Source organism: Periplaneta americana, chromosome 2, assembly GCF_040183065.1.
Source record: "Periplaneta americana isolate PAMFEO1 chromosome 2, P.americana_PAMFEO1_priV1, whole genome shotgun sequence".
Taxonomy (NCBI): Eukaryota; Metazoa; Arthropoda; class Insecta; order Blattodea; family Blattidae; genus Periplaneta; species Periplaneta americana.
The window spans coordinates 11,507,752-11,531,929 of record NC_091118.1 but is presented as its reverse complement, the minus strand read 5'-3'; the positions used below and the strand labels follow the sequence as shown (position 1 = coordinate 11,531,929).

The 24,178-nt window shown below is 34.3% G+C and overlaps 1 protein-coding gene across 2 annotated transcripts in view; it reads left to right on the top strand.

Moving 5' to 3' along the window:
- Nucleotides 1–24,178, top strand: part of Mgat2 (alpha-1,6-mannosyl-glycoprotein 2-beta-N-acetylglucosaminyltransferase) — a 171,242-nt gene that overhangs the window by 131,327 nt on the left and 15,737 nt on the right. Inside the window, exon 7 of one of the 2 annotated variants that reach the window (XM_069845303.1) lies at nt 21,653–21,760. The exons of the other annotated variant lie outside the window; for it this stretch is intronic. Within the exon in view, the coding sequence (XP_069701404.1) occupies nt 21,653–21,760 (108 nt within the window). The remainder of the gene's footprint in view (nt 1–21,652; nt 21,761–24,178) is intronic. 2 annotated transcript variants of the gene reach the window in all.

The window sequence follows — 24,178 nt, the reverse complement described above, 5'->3', positions numbered from 1 at the left end:
AGGCTAGATATACATTAATAAGTCAATTCTTAAAGGATAGAAACTGTAGTCTAAAGGCCTAAATGAAACTGCAAGGGTTTTAATATATAAATAATACGTTTCGTATAAATTCCTTTAAAATTGTAACCAAGATTTCGAATTTTCAACCGTATTTTAATTTCTCCAGCGTTTTAATTAAAGTTCCATCAGAGCAACGGCCAGGAATAGGCTATCGATCTAGAATTTCGCGTTTAATTCTGAATTTTATTACAAACCTGAAGGAAAGGAGTTGTCATGGAAACCAATAACAGCGGAATGAGACGGCAAAAGATTCGTATGAACTGATATGCAGTACGTGAGAAAGAGATGGAAGAAGTTCTAGTTGAGTTTCTCTGGAGCGGAAACAATTGAACACAGGAAAAGACATCTATTCACGATCGTAGTAACTATTTTGCAAACAGGATATCAGCGAAATGTCTTCATTTGAGTTCACACTATCGGGTTTTGTTCAGTGCAAAAGTTTTAGGTCTACAGATGTTCTCAAACGACAAACATTAATTTTGAACAGTATTTTCGTGATTTAGAATCAACCTTGACACATAATAATACTTAATCTTGCGCATGCGTCCAATTCATCCCCTGCGATTCATCTGTATTTGAGTCATTGTTCCGTATGCAGTAATTATTATAAAAGTATATACAACAGGAGGAAGAGTAATTAGGAAGAATTGCTCGCGTTTTTATGCCCCATAATGCTTCACGCTACCTGGAAAAGATTCAGTTGTTGCTATGTCAGATAGCGATGTTATTTAAAGAGCTAGACCTGTTTACGTTTCTAGTATGTGACTATTGAAGAATGGATTCCCGGCTACCAAGATTACGATATGATTGTTTATAGTAAAGTTTATTCAAAACTAGCCGTACCCGTGCGCTCCGCTGCACCTGTTAGAAATAAATATAAAGTAATTACGTAATTAAAATAGGACGTTTGATCCAGGGAACATTCGTGTTTGTTAGAAGAATAAATCGTTTAATATGTTACTTAATTGAAATTGCATTTAAATAATTAAATTGCGATCATTTTGGTCCAGAGACACTCATTTGGTGCAATGACAATTCCTTTAACATGTTTCTTATTTGTTATTACACGCAACTATAGTTTAATGAAGATTGACATATCATTTAGTTTTATTGTGTATACTTTATATTACTTGCTATATGGTTCCATTGAATTATGATAATAACTTAATTTTAACCCTTGTTTTCTACGTCTTCAGTAAATGGCGCTTGGCCCACTATGGTTCTGAAACCTTCAAATAACTTAAATAGTGATACAGCATAAACAGTGATATGTAATTATATTTCTTTCTTTCGAAAATGTAAGAATTCACGATCTCCTATGTACCATTGCCATGGAATGAATAAATGTGTTTTTTCTTCCTACTCAAAAATTTTATATTTTGCACATGGGAATTACTGCAGGAACAACAACGCTACAATCTGAGGCGGCGGTGAAAAGGTATTGTATTATTATTTTAAAAGTCTATCAGACCTACCAAATTTTGCATAGAATAAAACTTTTCGGAAATTATTTTTAAAGAAACTTTTGTTATGTAACATTTTTCACAAAAAAAACAATAATAAGCAAGATATTTCGATTTAATTCAGGCCCCGTTAAATGAAATATTCTGAATGCCATTTAGCCTAAAATCTAAATTACAACGAACTTAACTTATATTTCAATTTTCATCGAAATCCGTTCAGCCATTATTGCGTGAAAAGGTAACAAACAGACAGACAGACATACAAACAATAATTTCAAAAAAGCGATTTTCGGTCTCAGGATGAATAATTATACATGTTAACACCAATTATTTTTGGAAAAGGGAAAATTACCAGAAAATTTTCGGCTACATATTTATTATTATATTATATTATATTATATTATATTATATTATATTATATTATATTATATTATATTATATTATATTATATTATATTATATTATATTATATTATATTATATTATATTATATAAAAAGTGCGTTGATAACGGATGTACTCCGATAAGAAAGTTTTTAATTTGTTGTGGGGGCTCTTGAATCTCAGAAGCAACAACCTTTACAACAGCGCAACATAATCTGCTTGGCTCATTACCCAATTATTTTTTTGCATTGCATTTATTGCATATATAGTCTATTTTATGTATTTTAACACGATTCAATTGAGCATAGTTAAAATTTGAATTATAAAATAATGGATTGCTAAGCTAACGTACTATTACTGCATACTAAATCAATACACTCTCGTTGTTCATTAATTCTCTGAGATTAAAATGAGTGTGTACATAAATATTATTTTAAGAAATACAGAAAAGGAATGTACAAAAAAGCCTATCAAATTTTCTGTGCATAGGAATAGTTTAATAGCTTTCGATTGTTGCTGTCCAAGGCCCCTTTTTCGATTGTTGTTGCCCAAGGCCCCTTATAGACGAAGTCATTTGTTATTTCATTGCACCGTCTTAGACGGCGTTATTTTAATTTTAAAACTCATTTATCTCATGAAATATCAGTCCTATCAAAATTTTGTAAAGAGTAAAACTTATCGGAAATCATTTTTAAAGAAACTTTTGTTATGTAACATTTTTCACAAAAATCAATAATAAGCGAGATATTTCGATTTATCTAATTCAGGCCCCCTTATAACCCCCCTTTTAAATAAAGTATTTTGAATGCCATATAGCCAAAAATCTAAGTTACAACGAACTTAATTTATATTCCAATTTTCATATAAATCGGTTCAGCCATTATCGCGTGAAAAGGTAACAAACAAACAGACAGACATACAAACAAAAATTTCAAAAATGCGATTTTCGGTTTCAGGGGTGGTGTTAGGACCAATTATTTTTGGAAAATCGAAAATTACCAGAAAAATTTCGGCTACAGATTTATTATTAGTATAGATTTGGATGTAGCTTAAAACAGCTGGAAGAAAAAAATGTTCAGGAATGGAATTATCCTTAATAATCATAATTTATGCTCTTCATTGCAGTTGAACATTAAATTTACAGAAAATAGAGTATTTATCAAAATATATTGGTATACTTATAAGTAATATTTGATTAGATATTTACAAAAAGCTTATGAAGAAATTACGTATTTGTGGTTATAATAAAATTAAAAAAGATGGAAGCCACAAATCTAAAATTTGAAAAAGTAACAGAAAAGTGAGATAAGTAATATGAAATTTAAATGGTATTTTATTGGAAAAGAATGTAGAAAATGCTAGAAAAATTAACATACACAACACCGCTATAAAAAGTATTATAATATACGCTTGTAAAATATGGTAATTTAGTAGAAGGGCCAGTTTAAATTATTAGTGGCAACCATACTGGATTTTTACGTCAGTCAACCGAAATAACAAAAAAATAAAATAAAAAAAAGAAGTTCTATTATTCCACATAAGATTAATATAAAGAGCACTATCCTAGATTATATTCATGAAACACAATTGAGAAGATATGCCCATGTACAAGCAATGGAAGATTGCAGATTAGCCGAAAACGTTGTAAATTCGTACCCAAATTGAACGAGAAAAAAATTAAGAAAACTTAAACAAAATCTTGAAAAAAGGAATCTATAAAGCAACATAGGCGTATATACTTTTGAGTATGTAATTATTATGTTTTTCACGCAAATGGATAGCTATACAAGGGACATATTGCCATTTGCATTGCTGGTTATGTGTAAAGATTTAGTTACATTAAAGATAATTTATCAATTTATCGCATTTGCTCAATAGAACAGGAGTGGTAAGCACAATAAGCCTCAGGCTGTAGTGCAAGCCTTCGAGTCCCAACAAGAGAAAAAAAATACAGGGTGATTCACGACGAAAGGTAAAAAATTTAGAATGTGAATTCTGAAGTCATTCTGAGTGAAAAAGTTAATATGAATACTGGGTGTTCAGTTTAAAATGTGTCTTGGCTCGCTGCATGCCGTCATGTGGCTAGCTCATGAGCCTAGAGAATTCAATCTTCCTACACTTCCGGAGCTCAGGTGTATAATCTAAGAGGCAGAGAAGTTGGCTAGCAAGTACGGCGTTCATTCTGAAGAGTACGTGCCGATACGTACGGTAACGCCGGTAGTGGCAGGAATGTGAACTGTTTGGAAATACGTACTGTCGGGATATGGGGAGAGGGTTAAGACGATTACTTACGTATTTGTTGACATTAACTTCGACGGTCAACATGGACACGGAGCATTTGATTTGTGTTGTGGAATGTTACCGTACGCAACCGATGATAACAAATACCCTGCGTACGACTTGCCGGCGCAAAACACAGTTCGAAAGAGGTTATGGTAGCACACAGACCGTACAGACCGCCATCTGTTGCTACGACGTTCAAGTTATACCGTACACATTCTCAAGTTCAGATTGAAGAACGCCTTAAATAATAGGCAACTTCTCTAACATATAAACTGAAACTCGCTTCAAATCGGTGACCCAACAACAGTGACGTCATGACACACTTTGAAATGAACACCCAGTATAGGTCCGTTTTCGAATAGTTACGAAGATATGGCTCTTTGACTTCACGAAAACTCATGAGATTCCACTGTACTAACTCGCATTTAGAGACAGATAACGGACAAATTTAAAGTTTACATTCACATATGCATACATATCTAATATTCTAGACGTCGGGGTCGATGTTTTCGTACATTTTCAAAGGTACCTTCTTCTGCTTCAATGCACTGTTGCGCTCGGGCGTGAATCGCGCTCCTCGCTCGGGAGAGTTGCACGTGGCTGTTCTTATGCCGCATCCAAAATACGGTCGATTAGCGCCTCTCTCGTTTCCCCCTTCCTTTGCTATACCAAGTCTTTCATCCAACCCCATAGACAGTAAGTACTCTTCGATATGGTACCCTTCTGTTCGGAAAGCGTCGTTCATATTCAGCGACGGCACGCAAGGTACTTCCATCACATAAACCATAAACATACACAATATCGGCGTATTCTGCAGTCGAAAATTTATAAGGCATCTTGAAAAACACAACTTAAAACTTCCAATAACTGTACCTGTATAACTACTGTACTGTAGGTAGCTGACTGGACTGTTGTGAACCGATAAATGATAGCGTATTTGTTGTAACATTTGTAATGCCCCACTTATCTACATCGCTCACAATGCAGATTCCAATGTTACGCCATTCATCGGTGACCTTGTCTCACGTCAGCAGCATATGGTAACGTCTGATTCACATTGGGGCGAGACGTTTTACCATAAAAATGCATCTAGCTCCGCCGTCGTTCGAAAACGGACCTATGTTCATATGAACTTTTTCACTCAAAATGGCCTAAGATATCGTATCCTAAATTTTGACCTTTCCTCGTGAATCACCCTGTATAAACAGGCAATGGGTGTCCATCAGGTTGAAACCTTGTTTAAAAAATGTTGCAGGCGGAATGTTATGTCTCCTGTAAAGGAAACACTAAAGGCAAAAAATATAAGCGTCGATACGGTATGTAAAATACGGGAACCAGCTTCCAAAATAAATAAAATCTGTAGGCTACTGTTAGAATTGTCTTTTTGCTAACCTTTCAAACACACGTATCTTACAGAGCTAATCTTGCCCTTTTACCTTTCCTCATAAGATAGTCATATACATAATTATGATACCAAAAATACGGTAAACCTTTTCTTCGACCTCTACATCATATAATAGCAAAGGACATAGAAAATCTACATATATAATTTTAACTGCTAATGAAAATTACGGGAAAACGGCTGAACCGATTTTAATGAACGACCCGCCATTTTGAAGCTTGGTATCCAAGGATTTTCAGAAAAATAGTAACTTTCAGTGAAGCGTTAGTTTTCCTACATAATTTTCTTATTTTCCAAAATTAATCTTTCCTCAGTTTTGAGAATTAACTGCATTTCAGAATAAAACAAACCACACACTACAGTCAACAATATTACATGAAGGCCATGATCTGCATGATTGCTTTAGAGCTCAAATTCAATTGGTTATTAAAAACTTCAAGACTTACTAAAAATAATTTACAGGTCTGATTCTGCGGTGTGTAATTTTCTGAGTACAGCTGTGTATTGGATATTAAAATCTACAAAACTTGATGACATTATTACCATTAGAAAAGAAATATTATTATTAGTTAATGCCATGATGTGACTATTTTTAATTAATTATACATATTATTGCTATGTTGATGATATGAAAGTGAAACGTTTTGGGGCTATATAAGTAGATGTAGAGAATATCTTAAATTGGATCTTCATTTCTATAATTTACTGAGTGAGGGCTATATAGTATGCATAGTATATGTTACTGAAAACTATAAAATTTACGTAAGATAATAATATTGTTATTAAAAATCAAATATTTTTATAATTATTAATCAAGTGGGATTGAGTCTTTTTCATAGGCCTATACATAATGGCGGTGTGGTATAGATATTTATATGCGTCATTCTCTTCAGTATTGGCTCGAGAGAGCGCAAAAATTACAGTTCCTAAGGAAAGACCAAAAGATATTACTTACTGATAAAATAAGAGGCCTACAAGATTATTTCAGCAAGATCTCTTAGCAGGATAAAATGATTTTACCCTCTACATTTCAAGCTCTACATGCAGCAGCTATACCAAGATGCTATGTCTATTGTTCGATATCATAGCAAACCTGACATTTTTTTAACTTTCACCTACAATCCACAATGACCTGAAATAGCTATTGCTTTACTCCCACATGAAAAAGCCACTGATCGTCCTGACATTGTTACTTGTGATTTCGCGTTGAAACTCAAAAACTGAAGGTGGGTAAGTTCAAGAAAAAGTATTTGCCATAAAAAAACATTCAGAGGGACTATGTTTCATTATTACGGAAGCAAATAACTTAACTTTCAAAATATCTGGTATTCTTCATTCAAAATAAATCTGAAAAATTTTTTATTTGAACGTCTAATGGACTTCATTTGCAGCATTTGCTGTACAAGCCACTAGTCTCTTATAAATTCGTGAGCGGCATTTCGTTGTATGTACGTTACATCAGTCTATTAGCATTACGCTTTTGAAAGAGATACATAATACATACGTAGGTCTAAATGGGTTTGTAAACACAACCGCAGAACCCACATCACAACCCCAACAAAGCAGCTGACTTGACCAATTGAATGTGGTCATATTATAGTAGAGCTTTCTGTTTCAGATTGCACTCATTAATTAAATGATTTGACATTACGCTTTTGTTAAACTTAAGCTTTCCATTTTCATTTTTGTTATAATGAACTGTAAGAGATAAAGTATGTTTCATGAAAAGTCTGTTTTAGATCAATTTAAAATATAAACTCTTCACGAAATGACAGCAAAATCCTGAATTTATCCTACAAGAGAACAATGCAACGTATTGGATAAAAGTCATATTGTTTATTACGTACCTTTAGAAGCAAATGAAAAGAAGTTCTCCCAGAAAATAATGTACCATGGTATTATTAAAAATAATATTACACATTTCATTTTAAATTTCTTAACGTTATGATTCTAAATTGATGTACACAACTGGCTTTATATATGAAGTAAATGACAATCAGTCAACAAACCACCATTATTAAAAAAAAAACAGGGAAGATAATGTGAATTTCCCACGACAACAATTACTTTTAGGAAGCGAAATCTGTTGAGACATCTACTAACTGATGTGCAGTCGTCGCGATCCTAGCGGTAATTCTTAGTATCAAACCATTAAATCCTTTGACATTTCTCGGCCTTGTATAGCAATATCGTATTTGGTATTGCCACTTCGCTGTTTTCGCCTAATGCATGTTTTTGCAAGCAAGAGTGGCATCAATGGAATGGCCTGAATATAAATTTAATATTTACGTAACTGCAATTTCGCAATTGATTATATTTATTCAGGTAAATAGTACCCTATGGATTCTCACTTTGCATGAATTTTAATGCGTTTTAAACAATTTATACAAAACCTGTGTTCACAGTTACCATAATATGGACAAAATGTCTGCTTACGAAGCTTAAACAGTTGAATAAGGAATTTTATTTGGCAAAGACATTCTTTATTATTTTTCACAGTGTTGCCAATGTAAGGACACAATTTGCTTCTTTTCTCTCATTAATTGTTGCACATCAACTGGATTTTAATTGCATTATGCCAAAGGTAAGTTTAGTGATTAATTATGTGGCAATATATTTCAAAATGGGTTTTCTTTTAAAAGATTCTAGTTTTTTTACACTAAACGTACGAAACAATAAGCTCCAAAAATAGATCGAACGTTCGAGAAAACAGCAATCCAGGTTTCATCCTAGAACCTTGTTTCCGATACGTAGGCGTATATCCTAAATATAATGGGGGAATAATAGACAAATATTCAACCATTAAATTTCTCTCTAATTAAAATAATTGAATGTAACTCAGGAAATTTTAAATTAAATTATACAAGGAAGTTCTAGACGACGAAAACAAACCTGTCTGCATCTTTGTTGACTCGTGTAGCAGAAGTGATTTCAGTAAAGTATTGGAACTTATTTATCAGAAAGTAAAACAACACTTTTTACGGCTCACGTAGTGGAAGATAATTTGAGAAAGGTATTAGAGCTTATGTCAGGGTTGCTATACTGGGTACATAAAAAAATAGAGCAACACGCTGCAATATGCGTTCATATTTTAGGCCTATTTTATTACTAGAAGTGGAATTTCACGTATTGTTGTAGGCTTATTTCATTGCAATAGAAATCATATATTGGATGTAGCTCTTTCCGTAAATTATTGCACTCAGAAAACAATTTTTTTTAATATTAGAAATTCAACCATATGATTCGAGCGACCATTCTTATAAACAAATGAAACTCAGTATTTTTTACGATATTTTGTTTCTTTACAGAAATGTATATAATTCGTAGGCTTTGGTTTTGACACATATTTGCAACAATGCAGATATTAAAAAAAAAAAATCTCTTCAAGACAGAATTGCTTCTTTCTCTTTAAATTATATTGACAGGAAAGTTTTACGTTTTTATATTGACATAAAATCTAGTAAATTCTTACGTTGTCATAAGAGTTTTAGAATTTTATGTATAAAGCAAACCTTAGAGGTCAGAAATAAATTTATGCGTGGGATATGAAAATGATTATAGCATTTATATTTTTCATATTTATATTTTTATATTTATATTTTCTTGGAACTTTTCTTTCAATATGTATTGAAAACAGTCCCTCTAAAATGACTATGGTTATAAACGTGTAAGACTATTTCAGTATTTGACACAAATTGAAAAGTACTTATATGCTGTGATAGCTATAATAAAAATAATTATATCGGATTATAGTTATAATTCTGCAGTGCTTGGGAAAAATGGCATAAGTCAGTTTCCAAACATTTTTTATTAATTTATTGACGACTTACGTAAAATCTGCTCGCTTGGGAAAAGAGATATAAGCATTTCTCCCATTACAATAATTCATACAGAAGAAAATCAAATCGACATAAACCAGTGTGAAGACAGTTTTTTCCTTCTCCTGAAAAATTAACATTTTTGACTTGTGCCACTTTTCCCGAGCACTACAGAATTTCTGGTTTTAATCTGAAACTTTTGATATTACAAAAGTAATAAGGCCTTCATTAATTTAAGACCCACCGTCGAGTGGAGTGAAAATCTATTTTATCTTCCTCTTCGTTACGATCCAGAATATGAATTTGTTAATATACAGGGTGTATTAATGAGTAAAAAACAAGACTAATTATTGAGTACTCTTAAGTTTTAGGACTGGTAGGACGGGTCATAAAAAGAAATTTAAGAATAGAAACCTACGTTCGAAAACTCCTCCATTGCGATTTTATAACCCTTAATATTTGCCATTGAAATACAGGCAAACCTTCTCGTATATATGCATGTAGGGATGCCCATCACACAGGGAACAGCAAGGTCGTTAATAAATGCTGATAAAATTTCCTTCTTTGGTAGACATTCTACTGTGAATATAATAGATCTATGTAAGAGTGCTTGCTTTTTTTTCTGATGTTTTTGGTGATAACTGCACTGTTACAGGTTAGAACTTGAAAATGAGAGATTTTGCTATCTGGGTTCCTCATTTTCTATTTAGTAGAACGTCTTTAGTCACACAGTCTATTAAGGGGACACTCAACTGTATTTTGGAACTTTTTTCCTATTTGACCAATCTTTTTCAAATTTGGAGAAAAAGTTTAATATGCACATAGAAAGTAACATGCAAAATCTCAGCTCATTAGATCCAATACTTTTCAAAATAAAAAATATTTCAATTTTTAATCAATCATTAATTGAAATATCACTTTTAATTATCATTTTTTATTTTTTGGCTTTGTGCATTTGACTGTGACTTCTCAATGAATAGGGGAAGAATTCTGCGTATTGATTTAATTCTGTCACGTAAATTAGTGTAGAAATTTAATTTTTCATTTCTATGACACTTTTTCTCCAATTTTTAAGTTGAGTGTCCCCTTAATATCTTACTTATACATAATATTATGATTTAAATACGGTGTTAAAATTATCTTTATATTTGTGTTGTACGAGAATTATTTAAAAATAGAAGCTAACTTTTTTTTAATATTTACAAGACGTGCAGAAACTTGGTGAAAGTAACGTCGGTTTTGGGGACGTATGTAGGGAAGTTAGTTCCTTCGTGCAATGGTTGGCACTATAACTGTACTTCAGAAAGTTCTGAATGATTTAAATTGGAAATTCGGTGCAGTTTTTCATAATGTTACTTATTTTTAATCGCTTTATTCACTGATAGATTTTTTTTCTTAGTAGTAGATCTCACCATATTTTCGAATCATCTTTATCTTCATTTCATCTTTATTTCTCGGAAAACGCTTGTGCTGTCATCTTTTGATCACTGTGAATAACTGCAGCATATATGCATTTTAAAGATGAAAATTTACACAGACTCTTTCAATCATGTAGGTTTGTCTGTGAATACATATAAAACAAGACATCGGAGTACACTGTTTTGTCGATGGAGTGTAAAATGTGTTTTATTGAGTTGTGCATTGTCTTAATTAACCTCTAATAGTGAAGATATGTGTATGGGAATGATATAACATTTGTGTACATAATATGTGTCTATATGTCAGATGTTAAGTGTGTTCAGAAACTTCTTCGACATGTCTTATGATTGGAGGGCGTATTGGTAGCTCTTGTTTCTTAAACTGGTGTTTTTCACACTTCTGTAAAATCAGTTTCTCACTTTCTTTTATACAACACTGTTACAAATTATTGAACGATATCAGAAGGCTATATTTCCACCAATATTGAACATAAATACGTGATCTTACCACCATTTGAAAGAGGGAAGTTTTATACTGACCTTAGATGCACTCGATAGGAACAGGCGTCCAGGCGGTGATCTCATTCTTTCCAAAACCCTCTGAAGCATGTCTTGTGTGACGTTCCTGATAATTTGTTAATGCGTCTTTTCAATTTAGCCAACGTCGCTTGTATGTAAACATTGTCCTTGACGAAACCCCACAGAAAGAAATAACACTGAAATCCGGTGAACGGAGTCGTCGTGTGCAGAAACTGCTGTCTGCGTCCGTTGCACGACCAATCCATCGACCTGGTAGGTGTTGACTTGGGAAAATTGATTAATGCCACAACTCACAGACAAGGAGGCACAGGGGTTCATTTTCCAATAAGACGGAGCCCCTCCACATTGGCATACAGAGGTCCGGAGGTACCTAAATCAACATCTACCAGGTCGATGGATCGGTCGTGCAACGGACGCAGACATCACTTTCTGCAAATGGCCACTCCGTCCACCGGATTTCACAGTGTGATTTATTTCTATGGGGTTTCGTCAAGGACAATCTTTACATACCTCCACTTCCAGCGGCGTTGACCGAATTTAGAAGGCGCATGACAAAGCAATCATGATCGTCATACAAGACATGCTTGAGAGGGTTTTTTTGGCATGAATGAGATCACCGCCTGGACGTCTGCTCACATCGAGTGCATCTAAAGTCAGTAAAAAACTTAAAACTTCTCTCTTTCAAATGGTGGTAAGATCATGTATTTATGTTCAATATTGGTGGAAATATAGTCTTCTGAAATCGTGCAATAATTTTAACCATGGTGTAATGTGTGCAGTTTTAGAAAAAGAAAACTTCATAGTCTCTCTCGATAAACGTAGTCTACAGTGAGAAATCTACATAAAAATGCAGCCTATATATATTACAATATTTCGAGACAGTTTTACATTAAATATTATTTTCGTCAATGCTTACGTGTGCCATTCTTTGTTTATTCTATTTTTAGCACTTTAAAATCTGCCACTTCGATGCTTGCCATATAAAATGGCTTAATTTATTTCAAAATTTGTATCAAATATGTTACTTCTTTCTCCTTATATGCATGTGTTAATATAAATATTTTTAATATCTTATTTAAATCTGAAAAATAATAATATTCCTGCCTTTATTTTACAAAATTACCAGTGTTGATATATATATATATATATATATATATATATATATATATATATATATATATATATATATATATATATATATATATATATTCTGTAAAATAACAATAATAATAATAATAATAATAATAATAATACAATAATATAATGTAACGTAATATAGATGAAATTATTGGGGATCATCAGTGTGATTTTAGGCGTAATAGATCGACTATTGACCAGATATTTTATATTCGACAGATAATGGAGAAAAATGGGAGTATAAGGGTACAGTGCATCAGTTATTCATGATTTCAAAAAGACATATGACTCGGTTAAGAGAGAAGTTTTATATGATATTCTTATTGAATTTGGTATTCCCAAGAAAGTAGTTCGATTAATTAAAATGTGTCTCAGTGAAACGTACAGCAGAGTCCGTATAGGTCAGTTTCTGTCAGATGCGTTTCCAATTCACTATGGGCTAAAGGAAGGAGATGCACTATCACCTTTACTTTTTAACTTTGCTCTAGAGTATGCCATTAGGAAAGTCCAGGATAACAGAGAGGGTTTGGAATTGAACGGTTTACATCAGCTGCTTGTCTATGCGGATGACGTGAATATGTTAGGAGAAAATCCACAAACGATTAGGGAAAACACGGGAATTTTTACTGGAAGCAAGTAAAGAGATATGGTTGGAAGTAAATCCCGAAAAGACTAAGTATATGATTATGTCTCGTGACGAGAATGTTGTACGAAATGGAAATATAAAAATTGGAAATTTATCCTTCGAAAAGGTGGAAAAATTCAAATACCTAGGAGCAACAGTAACAAATATAAATGATACTCGAGAGGAAATTAAACACAGAATAAATATGGGAAATGCCTGTTATTATTCGGTTGAGAAGCTTTTATCATCCAGTCTGCTGTCAAAAAATCTGAAAGTTAGAATTTATAAAACAGTTATATTACCGGTTGTTCTTTATGGTTGTGAAACTTGGACTCTCACTTTGAGAGAGGAACAGAGATTAAGGGTGTTTGAGAATAAGGTTCTTAGGAAAATATTTGGGGCTAAGAGGGATGAAGTTACAGGATAATGGAGAAAGTTACACAACGCAGAACTGCACGCATTGTATTCTTCACCTGACATAATTAGGAACATTAAATCCAGACGTTTGAGATGGGCAGGGCATGTAGCACGTATGGGCGAATCCAGAAATGCATATAGAGTGTTAGTTGGGAGACCGGAGGGAAAAAGACCTTTGGGACTGCCGAGACGTAGATGGGAGGATAATATTAAAATGGATTTGAGGGAGGTGGGATATGATGGTAGGGACTGGATTAATCTTGCTCAGGATAGAGACCAATGGCGGGCTTATGTGAGGGCGGCAATGAACCTCCGGGTTCCTTAAAAGCCAATAAGTACGTAAGTAAAGTAATATAATACGATATTAAATTTCAGCACGCGATCACTATCGTCGCCAGTTGGAATGGTCGATTTTTTTAATATCTCGCATCACATCCGGAGAGGTGTGTTCCTATTCAGCCCTTGCTCTAGTCAATTATTTCCATGAGCTTTCGAAATTTGGGTCAAATCTTTTGGGACCGTCTGAATATTACATGAAACCTCCCATCAACTGCCGATCAACCAAGGCAAATTGGATCCACAAACATAGATCGCCGTGCATGAGCGGTAACCAGGGAAACGACCCTGTCAGTCAAGTTGCCGCTATAGCAAGGCGTACTGCAGTCGGGGTTCAGCTTACATTAGTTAATTCCTTCCACAGAACTCCAAAGGTTATAGAAACGACTCCGATGTTATGATTTAAATTCATATTCGGAAATAAATCAGCGTATCGCTAATTTCGATGAGAATTGCTCCATTTGCACAATAAAGTCATCACGGGAGTATATTATTTTGATTATTCCTGACACTGCTAACGTAATAAAATTTTTATCTTCGTCTTGACATCGAATATGTCTTTCTTCGTACCCAGTATGGATACTCGTTCCATGATTCGTGGTGAAACAAAAATTACAGAATTTACTGTAAAAACGCTATGAGCTACAGGTGAATGCTAATGTTATTATTAGTTAGGCCATAAACCAATTTAACTTGTGGCACCATGCGGAATGACGTCACCTTCTGTCGCTACGAATTTGCGTATAAAATTTTCCGTGCCGCGCGAACTCTGTCAGTAATATCTCGGCATCGAGGGCAGCTACAGACCTGTGCGACCACTAGTTTGATTTGTATTTGCGAGTTCTACAATATTGAAGTGTTAATAGACACGTACGATACACTTTGAGTGAACTATAGTGAACAACTTGTGGTGAGCTGCGACTAATTTTGGAATATTGCTTTATATGAAGAGGAAAAATATTGTATGAACTTCATTAATTACTTTTCGTATCGTGAGACCCATAATGTACATTTTTAAACTGAAAAAAAACATTCAAACCTACACAAATGACGCTATAGATAAATTGAACGAAGACATTGACTCGATTGTGACATGGACAAAGAAACTCCGTCTTAAAATCAATCCTGGAAAGACACAAGCAATTATATTAGGACACAAACGGCAAACCGACGCTGTAAAACACCTCGACATTTCCCCTGTTAAAGTAAGCACAGTGCATATCCCTTTCAGTTCTTCAGTAAAAAATCTTGGCATTCACATGGATAATAATCTCAACTGGGACATGCAAATCACAAAAACCTGCAGAAAAGTATATTCTATTATCCATGTGCTAAAAAGGATAAATGTTCATCTCCCCTCTTGCTTAAAAAAGTCCCTTGTGCAGACACTTGCATTTCCCTATTTCGACTATGCGGACATTTTACTGACTGACCTCTCCAGCGACAACAAAATGAAACTTCAACGTGCTCATAATTTGTGTGTACGTTTTGTAAGCAATGTTCGTAAATATGATCATATTACACCATCCCTGGAAGCAGTAGGTTGGCTTAAACTAGATAAGAAAAGAAATTTACATTCACTTCTCTTTCTCTTCGAAATCTTGAACTCTTCTATTCCTTCGTACCTGTCGTCTCGCTTCACTTACCTTTCTTCCCACCATAATCTGAACACACGCTCTCGTCATGAAACAATACTAACAATACCATCCCATCGCACCTCCTCATACTCATCTTCTTTCACAATAGCCCTGCCAAGACTCTGGAATTCGCTACCTGCTAGCATCAGGGACTGTCGAAATAAAATTGAATTCAAACGAAAACTTACTAGGCTCTTGGTCAGTAATTGATTACTTGTAAATAGTTTCTTTAATCTATCACAAAATATTTCAATATTCAGTAATTTCATCACTATACAATTTTGTTATTCTAGATTTAATTTGTAATTCAGTAAATATAAAATATTCTTTGTTTCTCTATGATAAATTATCTAGCTTTAATTATTCAGGTAATCTTTTCGTACTTTGATTTTATTGTAATTGTAAATTTAATACTAATTGTAATATTGTTTGTAATTGTAATTGTAAATTTAATACTAATTGTAATTTTATTGTTGATATTGTAGTTGGAATCTCCTGGTAGAGGGACAGAGAAGGCCTGACGGCCTTATCTCTACTAGGTTAAATAAATAAATACTACTAATGCTACAACTGTGGTTTCTTTCACGAAACTGGGTGACTTATTCAGGGTGTGCAGAATTTTTTTATGGATAATTATTCTAATTGTTACGTGAAATTTTGTGCTCACTTGTAATGTTTACAATTAATTTAGTTGCTTCAAAATTGCTATTACTGTCAGTTTAACTTCTAAAGATGTAAGTTAACGTATAAAAATGTTATTCCTTACCCTTTTTAAAGTCGTAGAACTTTTTAGAGTCATTTTAGTAAAACTGCAGAGTCCAATGAAAGACTGTGAATCCGTGAGAAATTTGCTATGTGACTGACACTATTAAGAAATACTCGAGCGCATGACTGGATGCTCGAGATTACGCGAACGTTAGTCAGTCAGGAGAAATGTACCGGTACCAGATCAAGCAAAAACGACGATTGATATGTCAACGATAATATTGAGATAATTTATTTTCATGATCATATTAATAATTAGTAGTCCCACGTTTACGAACTGAGCTACATCGACTACAAAAGAAGAGCCTATCGACTGTCGGTAGACTGTAACTTCACTGCAAATAACACGATATCCTTGAGCGTTGCATAACTTGTCTTTGGTGTACAGTACTGACAAAAAAATATCGGACCGACCCTTGTAGCTGATTTCAGAGCCTTGTTCACTCCAGAGCACGATAGACTGGTAACTAAGACTTTCGTGGTTCGAATCCTGCCTGAGAAGGAAACTTTTTTTGTTCCTTATTCAAATTTATTCCCAATACTTTTCGATTGCTGGTAAAATTCATGTTCAGGGAATAATAAGTTAAGTAGTAAAATATCGCAGCAATTGAAATGTATTGGGAATAAATTTGAATAAGGAACAAAAAAAAAGTTTCTTTCCCAGGCAGGATTCGAACCACGGAAGTCTTAGTTACCAGTCTATCGTGCTCTGGAGTGAACAAGGCTCTGAAATCAGCTACAAGGGTCGGTCCGGTTTTTTTTTTTTGCCACTACTGTACATATTTTACTTCATCTGAATCATAACCATTAAAAATTTCGCTAGGGAGAGCGTGTCTTACATCACCTTGGAAACTAATGAAATCCCTTGATATGTTCTCCTGAATTCCATTTCAACTGTTTTGAGTACGTGATCATATTACAATTGTACGAAAGATTTGTCTCTTAATTTTTTCCTCAGAAACTTTTATAGCTAACCTTGTGACATAAAAATGAAGTATTGCTACATATTTCCTAAACACTGTTATTTGTAAGCGAAGTAGCCGTCATTTTCTATACAACTGCGCCATCTGTGAGCAAGACGCTGTATTCCATCCTGGTAAAAAACCTTATTGGAATCAGCATGAACATTTTGTTTCAGCTGATACTGGAGGATCAAAATTTCGTCTCCTGTAATGTTACGTGGCATAAAGATATCACTCTCGTTTGCATATCACTTCAGAAGCTCCGAATAAATATCTTTTCGGGCCTCTTTTTGCTCGTCTATGAGCATTTTCGGTACCTACCGGGAGCAAAGTTTCTGTAACCTAACTTCTTAAAGAAGGCTATCAAAGCTGATTCCTCGATTCTTACTGCATCACACAATTCAAAGGCGATCTTCTTTGATGAATGCGTGGATTCGAACCTTCTTGCATTCTGTCATTGCCGTTGCTGGTCGACAGCTTCAAAGCTTGTCAATTTTGTTCGTTTCTCCTCTCTCCTCTAATAATTTCCTCCAGTGAGGAATTCAATCACACGTCCCTTTTTTGTTTGTTTTTTTTACTTAGTTATTTAACGACGCTGTATCAGTTACTAGACTATTTAGCGTCGATAGGATTGGTGATAGAGAGATCGTATTTTGCCAGATAAGGCCTAGGATTCGCCATAGATTACCTGACATTCGCATTACGGTTGGAGAAAACCTAGAAAAAATCAACCAGGTAATCAATCCAAACGAGAATTGAACTCCGGATCGGTAGACAAGCGCATCGCCGACTGAGCTACTCCTTTTGTTTTATACGCATCGGAAACATCCACCATTTTGAATGGCTATTGTTTCGATTTCATGTGACTTATCGCATTGTCGCTTCGTATGGTGAAACTAGGGACATCTTGTGGTTACTAAATAAAATTCGCAACTTTATGGGTCGCCATGTTTGAAAAGAAGGCATTACATTCGTACCAACCCACATATTTATTATATCCAAGCCAAGCAATTAACCTAATACTCATACTCATCCTCTTTCACAATAGCTCTGCCAAGACTCTGGAACTCGCTACCTGCTAGCATCAGGGACTGTCGAAATAAAATTCAATTCAAACGCAAACTTATTAGGCACTTGGTCAGTAATTGAAACTCGTTCAGACATGGTTTCTTGTAAATAGTTCTCTTAATCTATCACAAAATATTTCAATATCCGGTAATTTCATCACTATAGAATTTTGTTATTCTAGGTTTAATTTGTAATTCAGTAAATACAAAAATATTCTTTGTTCTTAACTTCTGTGATAAATTGTCTAGCTATCATTAATCAGGTCATCTTCTCGAACTTTAATTTTTATTGTAATTGTAATTGTAAATTTAATATTAATTGTAATTTTATTGTTCATATTATAGTTGTAATCCCCTGGTAGAGGGGCAGAGAAGGCCTGATGGCCTTATCTCTACCAGGTTAAATAAATAAATACTAAATACTAAATAATACTGAGAAAATAAACAAAACATAACTGTATTTCAATAATTTAATAAAAACAGATGAAAATCGTTACATTTCCGTAGTTCCTTTAAAATAAGAAATCTCAATGTAATTTCCTTCATTTGTTTGACATTAAGGCTGAAATCTATAAATTAATAACAAGAAATATGGCAGGCACCTTCTGGCAGATAATACAAACTGCACACTTGTTCACTGTACAGAAAGTTCTTCTTTTTCATGTACAACTTGCAACTTCCAGAACTCATGCAGTACAAGACTTGATTTTCGTACGTGAAGCACTTGCAGGTTTTTGTTACTGTTTGTGGTTGGCACATAACTTTTAAAATACTGGGAAAACATTTGATTGAACTGTATCTAAGTCTGTAACCAAATACAGAATTTAGTTTAGATCCATTCCAAGCAGCATTTTTTACGAAATTGTAGCAGTCATTTATTATTTTAGAACGTTTGTACACAGGGTGTTCGAAACGGCACAAGCCATCCATAGCAAAAACGGCCTACAAATACAGCCAAAGATCCTAAACACGCGATATGACCACACACGTTAAAACGTGTATAAATAAATTTAAAAAACTTGAATGAGTATTGAATCTGTGGAAAATTAACACACAGCTCAATTTTCTCATTAACTGTACATCTGATTGCTATCTTTGTATTCTTTGAGTTTGTAAAATATAAGTCAAAATAGTTTGAGATCTCATATTTCTTTCCATTTGCTGATCATTATACCAATGTAAATGTCGTTATATTTTATCAATCTGGCCCGCGAATTAATTCTGAAAGTGTAATCTGGCCCTTCAACCAAAAACAAATGAACTACATTAGTCTGGTCCAGTTGTAGACTAAGTAGCCTATTCAATCTTTCTTGCTAGCCTACCCCCAAAATGCATCGTATTACTTTCGTATCCCTAAACTGCAATGCACTTATATAAGAAATAAAAGAATGTGATTGATTTATGAAAATAAATTATCATTATCATTATCATTATTATCATTAGCATTATCATTATTATAATTATCATTATCATTGTTATTATAATTATCATTATTATCATTATTATTATCATTATCATTATTATCATTATTATCATTATCATTATTATTATCATTATTATCATTAACATTATTATCATTATCATCATTATCATTATTATAATTTCATTATTATCATTATCATTATTATCATTATTATTATCATTATTATTATCATTATCATTATTAACATTATCGTTATTATAATTTTCATTATTATCATTATCATTATCATTGTCATTATTATTACCATTATCATTGTCATTACTATTATCATTATCATTAGTATCATTATTATTATCATTATTAACATTATCATTATCATTATTATCATTATAACTATTATTAGCATTATCATTATTATTATTATCATTATCATTATTATTATCATTATCATTATTATCATTGTTATTATCATTATTATTATCATTATTATTATTAACATTATCATTATTATCATTATATTAGGCCTAATTGTCATTATTATCATTATTATTAGAATTGATATTGTAAAAGAAAATACTTTATCAACAGTATAACAAATATGTTAGGAACAGAGACTAAAGCTGTTTCAGAATAAGGTGCTCAGAAAAATATTTGGGGCTAAGAGGGGGAAAAGAAATATTGTTTATTTAACGACGCTCGCAAATGCAGAGGTTATATCAACGTCGCCGGTGTGCCGGAATTTTATCCCCCAGGAGTTCTTTTACATGCCAGTAAATCTACTGACAAACCTGTCGCATTTAAACACACTTAAATACCATTGACTTGGACTGGGATCGAACCCGCAATCTCGAGCATCGAAGGCCAGCGTTATACTACGCTATCGAGGCCGAAGCTAAGGGGGATGAAGTTACAGGAGAATGGAGAAAGTTACACAACACAGAACTGCACGCATTGTATTCTTCACCTGACATAATTAGAAACATTAAATCCAGACGTTTGAGATGGACAGGACATGTAGCACGTATGGGCGAATCCAGAAATGCATATAGAGGGGAAAAGACCTTTAGGGATGTCGAGACGTAGATGTTTTCTTTTTCAGTAGGTTATTTTATGACACTTTATCAACATCTGTGGTTATTTAGCGTCTGAATGAGATGAAGGTGATAATGCCGGTGAAATGAGTCCGTGGTCCAGCACCGAAAGTTACCCAGCATTTGTTCATATAGGGTTGAGGGAAAACCCCGGAAAATCCTCAACCAAGTAACATGCCCCGAACGGAAATCGAACCCGGACCATCTGGTTTCGCGGCTAGACGGGCTAACCTCCGTAGATGGGAGGATAATATTAAAATAGATTTGAGGGAGGTGGGATATGATAATAGGGAATGGATTAATCTTGCACAAGATAGGGACCGATGACGGGCTTATGTGAGGGCGGCAATGAACCTCCGGGTTTCTAAAAGCCATTTGTAAGTATAATAAATATGTTAGCATTTTTACTTACCATAGATTAAATACCACTGATCTAGACTATCATAGATCAAGAACAGCCTTCTAAAACACTGTTTTTTTCCAATAGCTTGACGAAATTACTACTCAAATACAGGGTGTAAACAATTTTAGCGAACTGTTTTTATAGGTTACAGCTCGTATCGGGAGCTGATTTCTTGTATTTAACCATTTCTTTTCAGTGTTGTGCCTAATTTAAGCAGTTTTTGACCACATAACTGTTTTAAAATTCCCTTTTGGGTTGTCAATCTCTTCAACGAATGTTTTCCTAGTGTTAACGTGTGTTGAACAGTGTTTTGTTTTAACGTTTGTCTTGTCCGTGTACTGAGATCTGGATACCATGCTGTGTGCACCTAGCCAAGCTAGCTCACGTTGCTATATGTGTGTGTTGTGTTATTGTTGCGTTGCAGAAGGAGGCTCAGAAAGCCCTGAAACGGCACCAGTCTTTCTCTCCAGGATCAATTCCTCCATCTTGGAGCTTCCAGATACTCCCCACTCTTTATCAGCACTACCAGAAGGTAGAAAAATAAACAAGCAAACGCTACAATACGTTCCTAGTGCAAGTTGTACTGTGGTATAGCCATGATCTTGTGTTACTACGTTAGTCTAATGTTTTTATTTTTCAGCGGCAGCTGTTTTTTTAGAAGGTCGGTAACGTATCTAGACCGTTGCCTAGTGACACTCAAGGCCTACGTACAACGGTTTCCGCAATGATGGTAAATAACGTATAGTTCGTTAGATGTCACTTTATAGCAAAATTTATACACGTTATAGTACTGTCACGAAGGTCACAAAAAAAAAAAAAGAGAGAAATTATTTATACTTTTACTTCCCCATTACAACAAGAATACAGATAATAGTATATGACGAAACAAAAACTTGATTGCAAGATTGTTGCAAAAATACACCCTTTCAGGACCCAGTGCCCACGGGGAGAACGTTCACTGCAAACCCAGCTTTCTTCTCTCTTCCCTATTTTACGCCTTCCTCTTTGTCTTCGCATACAATCCACAAATCTTAATGTTATCTATCATCTGATATCTTCTTCTGCCCTTAACTGTTCACTATTCACCATTCCTTCCAGTGCATCCTTCAGTAGACAGTTTCTTCTCAGCCAGTGACCCAGCCAATTCCTTTTCCTCTTCCTGATCAGTTTCAGCATCATTATTTCTTCACCCACTCTTTCTAAAACAGCTTCATTTCTTATTCTGTCTCTCTATTTAACACGCTTCATTCTTCTCCATATCCACATTTCAAATGCTTCTATTCGCTTCGTCATAATGTCCATATTTCTGCCCCCATACAATGCCACACTCCACACAAAGCACTTCACCAGTCTCTTTCTTAGTTCTTTCTCCAGAGGTCCACAGAAGATGCTCCTTTTTCTATTAAAAGCTTCCTTGACCATTGCTATCCTTCTTTTGACTTCCTGGCAGCAGCTCATGTTACTGCTTATAGTACATCCCAAGTATTTGAAGCTGTCCACTTGCTCTACTGCCTCATTTAGAATTCGCAAGTTTATCTTCTTTATTTTTCTTCCTATAACCATGGTCTTCGTCTTGTTTGCATTTATCTTCATCCCATACTGCTCTCAGCTGTCATTTAGTTCCAGTAGCATATCCCTTAGTATCATCTCCTCTCCTGCTAACAACGCCATATCATCAGCAATTCTTATACATTTTATTCTTCTTATTCTTATATACAGGGTGATTCAGACCACCCGTAACAGTAATTTATTTCGGAAACTAGTGCATTAAAATTTTCGAGACAAAAGTATTTATAACTAAACCACATGTGAACTTCCACTTGAGCTTAATTTCATCAATCAGCCTTAACAGGAAGTAGGGTCAGTGGCGTATCACTTTAAAATTTCAAACGGGAATCGGGGTCAAATAGGGTACCATTTGATAGAGCTCTTCAAAACAAACAACTTTCAGAGGAAATGTTTTTATTAATTCCTACTCTTTCAATGAGAAAACGTACGTGATTCGGATCACTTGTAAGTCATTTATTTCGGAAACTAGTGCATTAAAATTTTCGAGACAAAAATAGTTAAAACTAAGGCACATGTGAGCTTTTACTTGAGCTAGCCACCGGCGTGGCTCAGTCGGTTAAGGCGCTTGCCTGCCGGTCTGAAGTTGCGTTCGGGCGCGGGTTCGATCCCCGCTTGGGCTGATTACCTGGTTGGGTTTTTTTCCGAGGTTTTCCCCAACCGTAATGTGAATGCCAGGTAATCTATGGCGAATCCTCGGCCTCATCTCGCCAAATATCATCTCGCTATCACCAATCTCATCGACGCTAAATAACCTAGTAGTTGATACAGCGTCGTTAAATAACCAACTAAAATAAAACTTGAGCTTGATTTCATCCAGTCTTTCAGTAACATGTCAACATTAATTGTCTTGTTTACATTTTCGTCTTGTAACATTTCTCAATATTGATGGCATTGTCTTTTTGTACGTTTTCTCATTGAAAGAGTGGGGATTAATAAAAACGTTTCCTATGAAAGTTGTTTGTTTTGAAGAGCTCTATCAAATGGTACCATATTTGACCCGACTCCCACTTGAAATTTTAAAGTGATACGCCACTGACCCTACTTCCTGTTAGGGCTGATTGATGAAATCAAGCTTAAGTGAAAGTTTACATGTGGTTGAGTTATAAATATTTTTGTCTCGAAAATTTTAATGCATTAGTTTCCGAAATGAATTACTGTTACGGGTGATCTGAATCACCCTGTACATCCAAATATTTGTCAGTCCATGTCTCTATACATACATATACACATATTCATTCATTCATACATGATATTTAGTGATTATGTAAAGATTTGAAATAATTATTTTCTTCAATTTTTCTAAAATTTGAGATAATTTCGTACTGCACTTTTTGTCACTGTTCTAAATATCAGAAATATAATGTGTAAAGTGACATCTAGC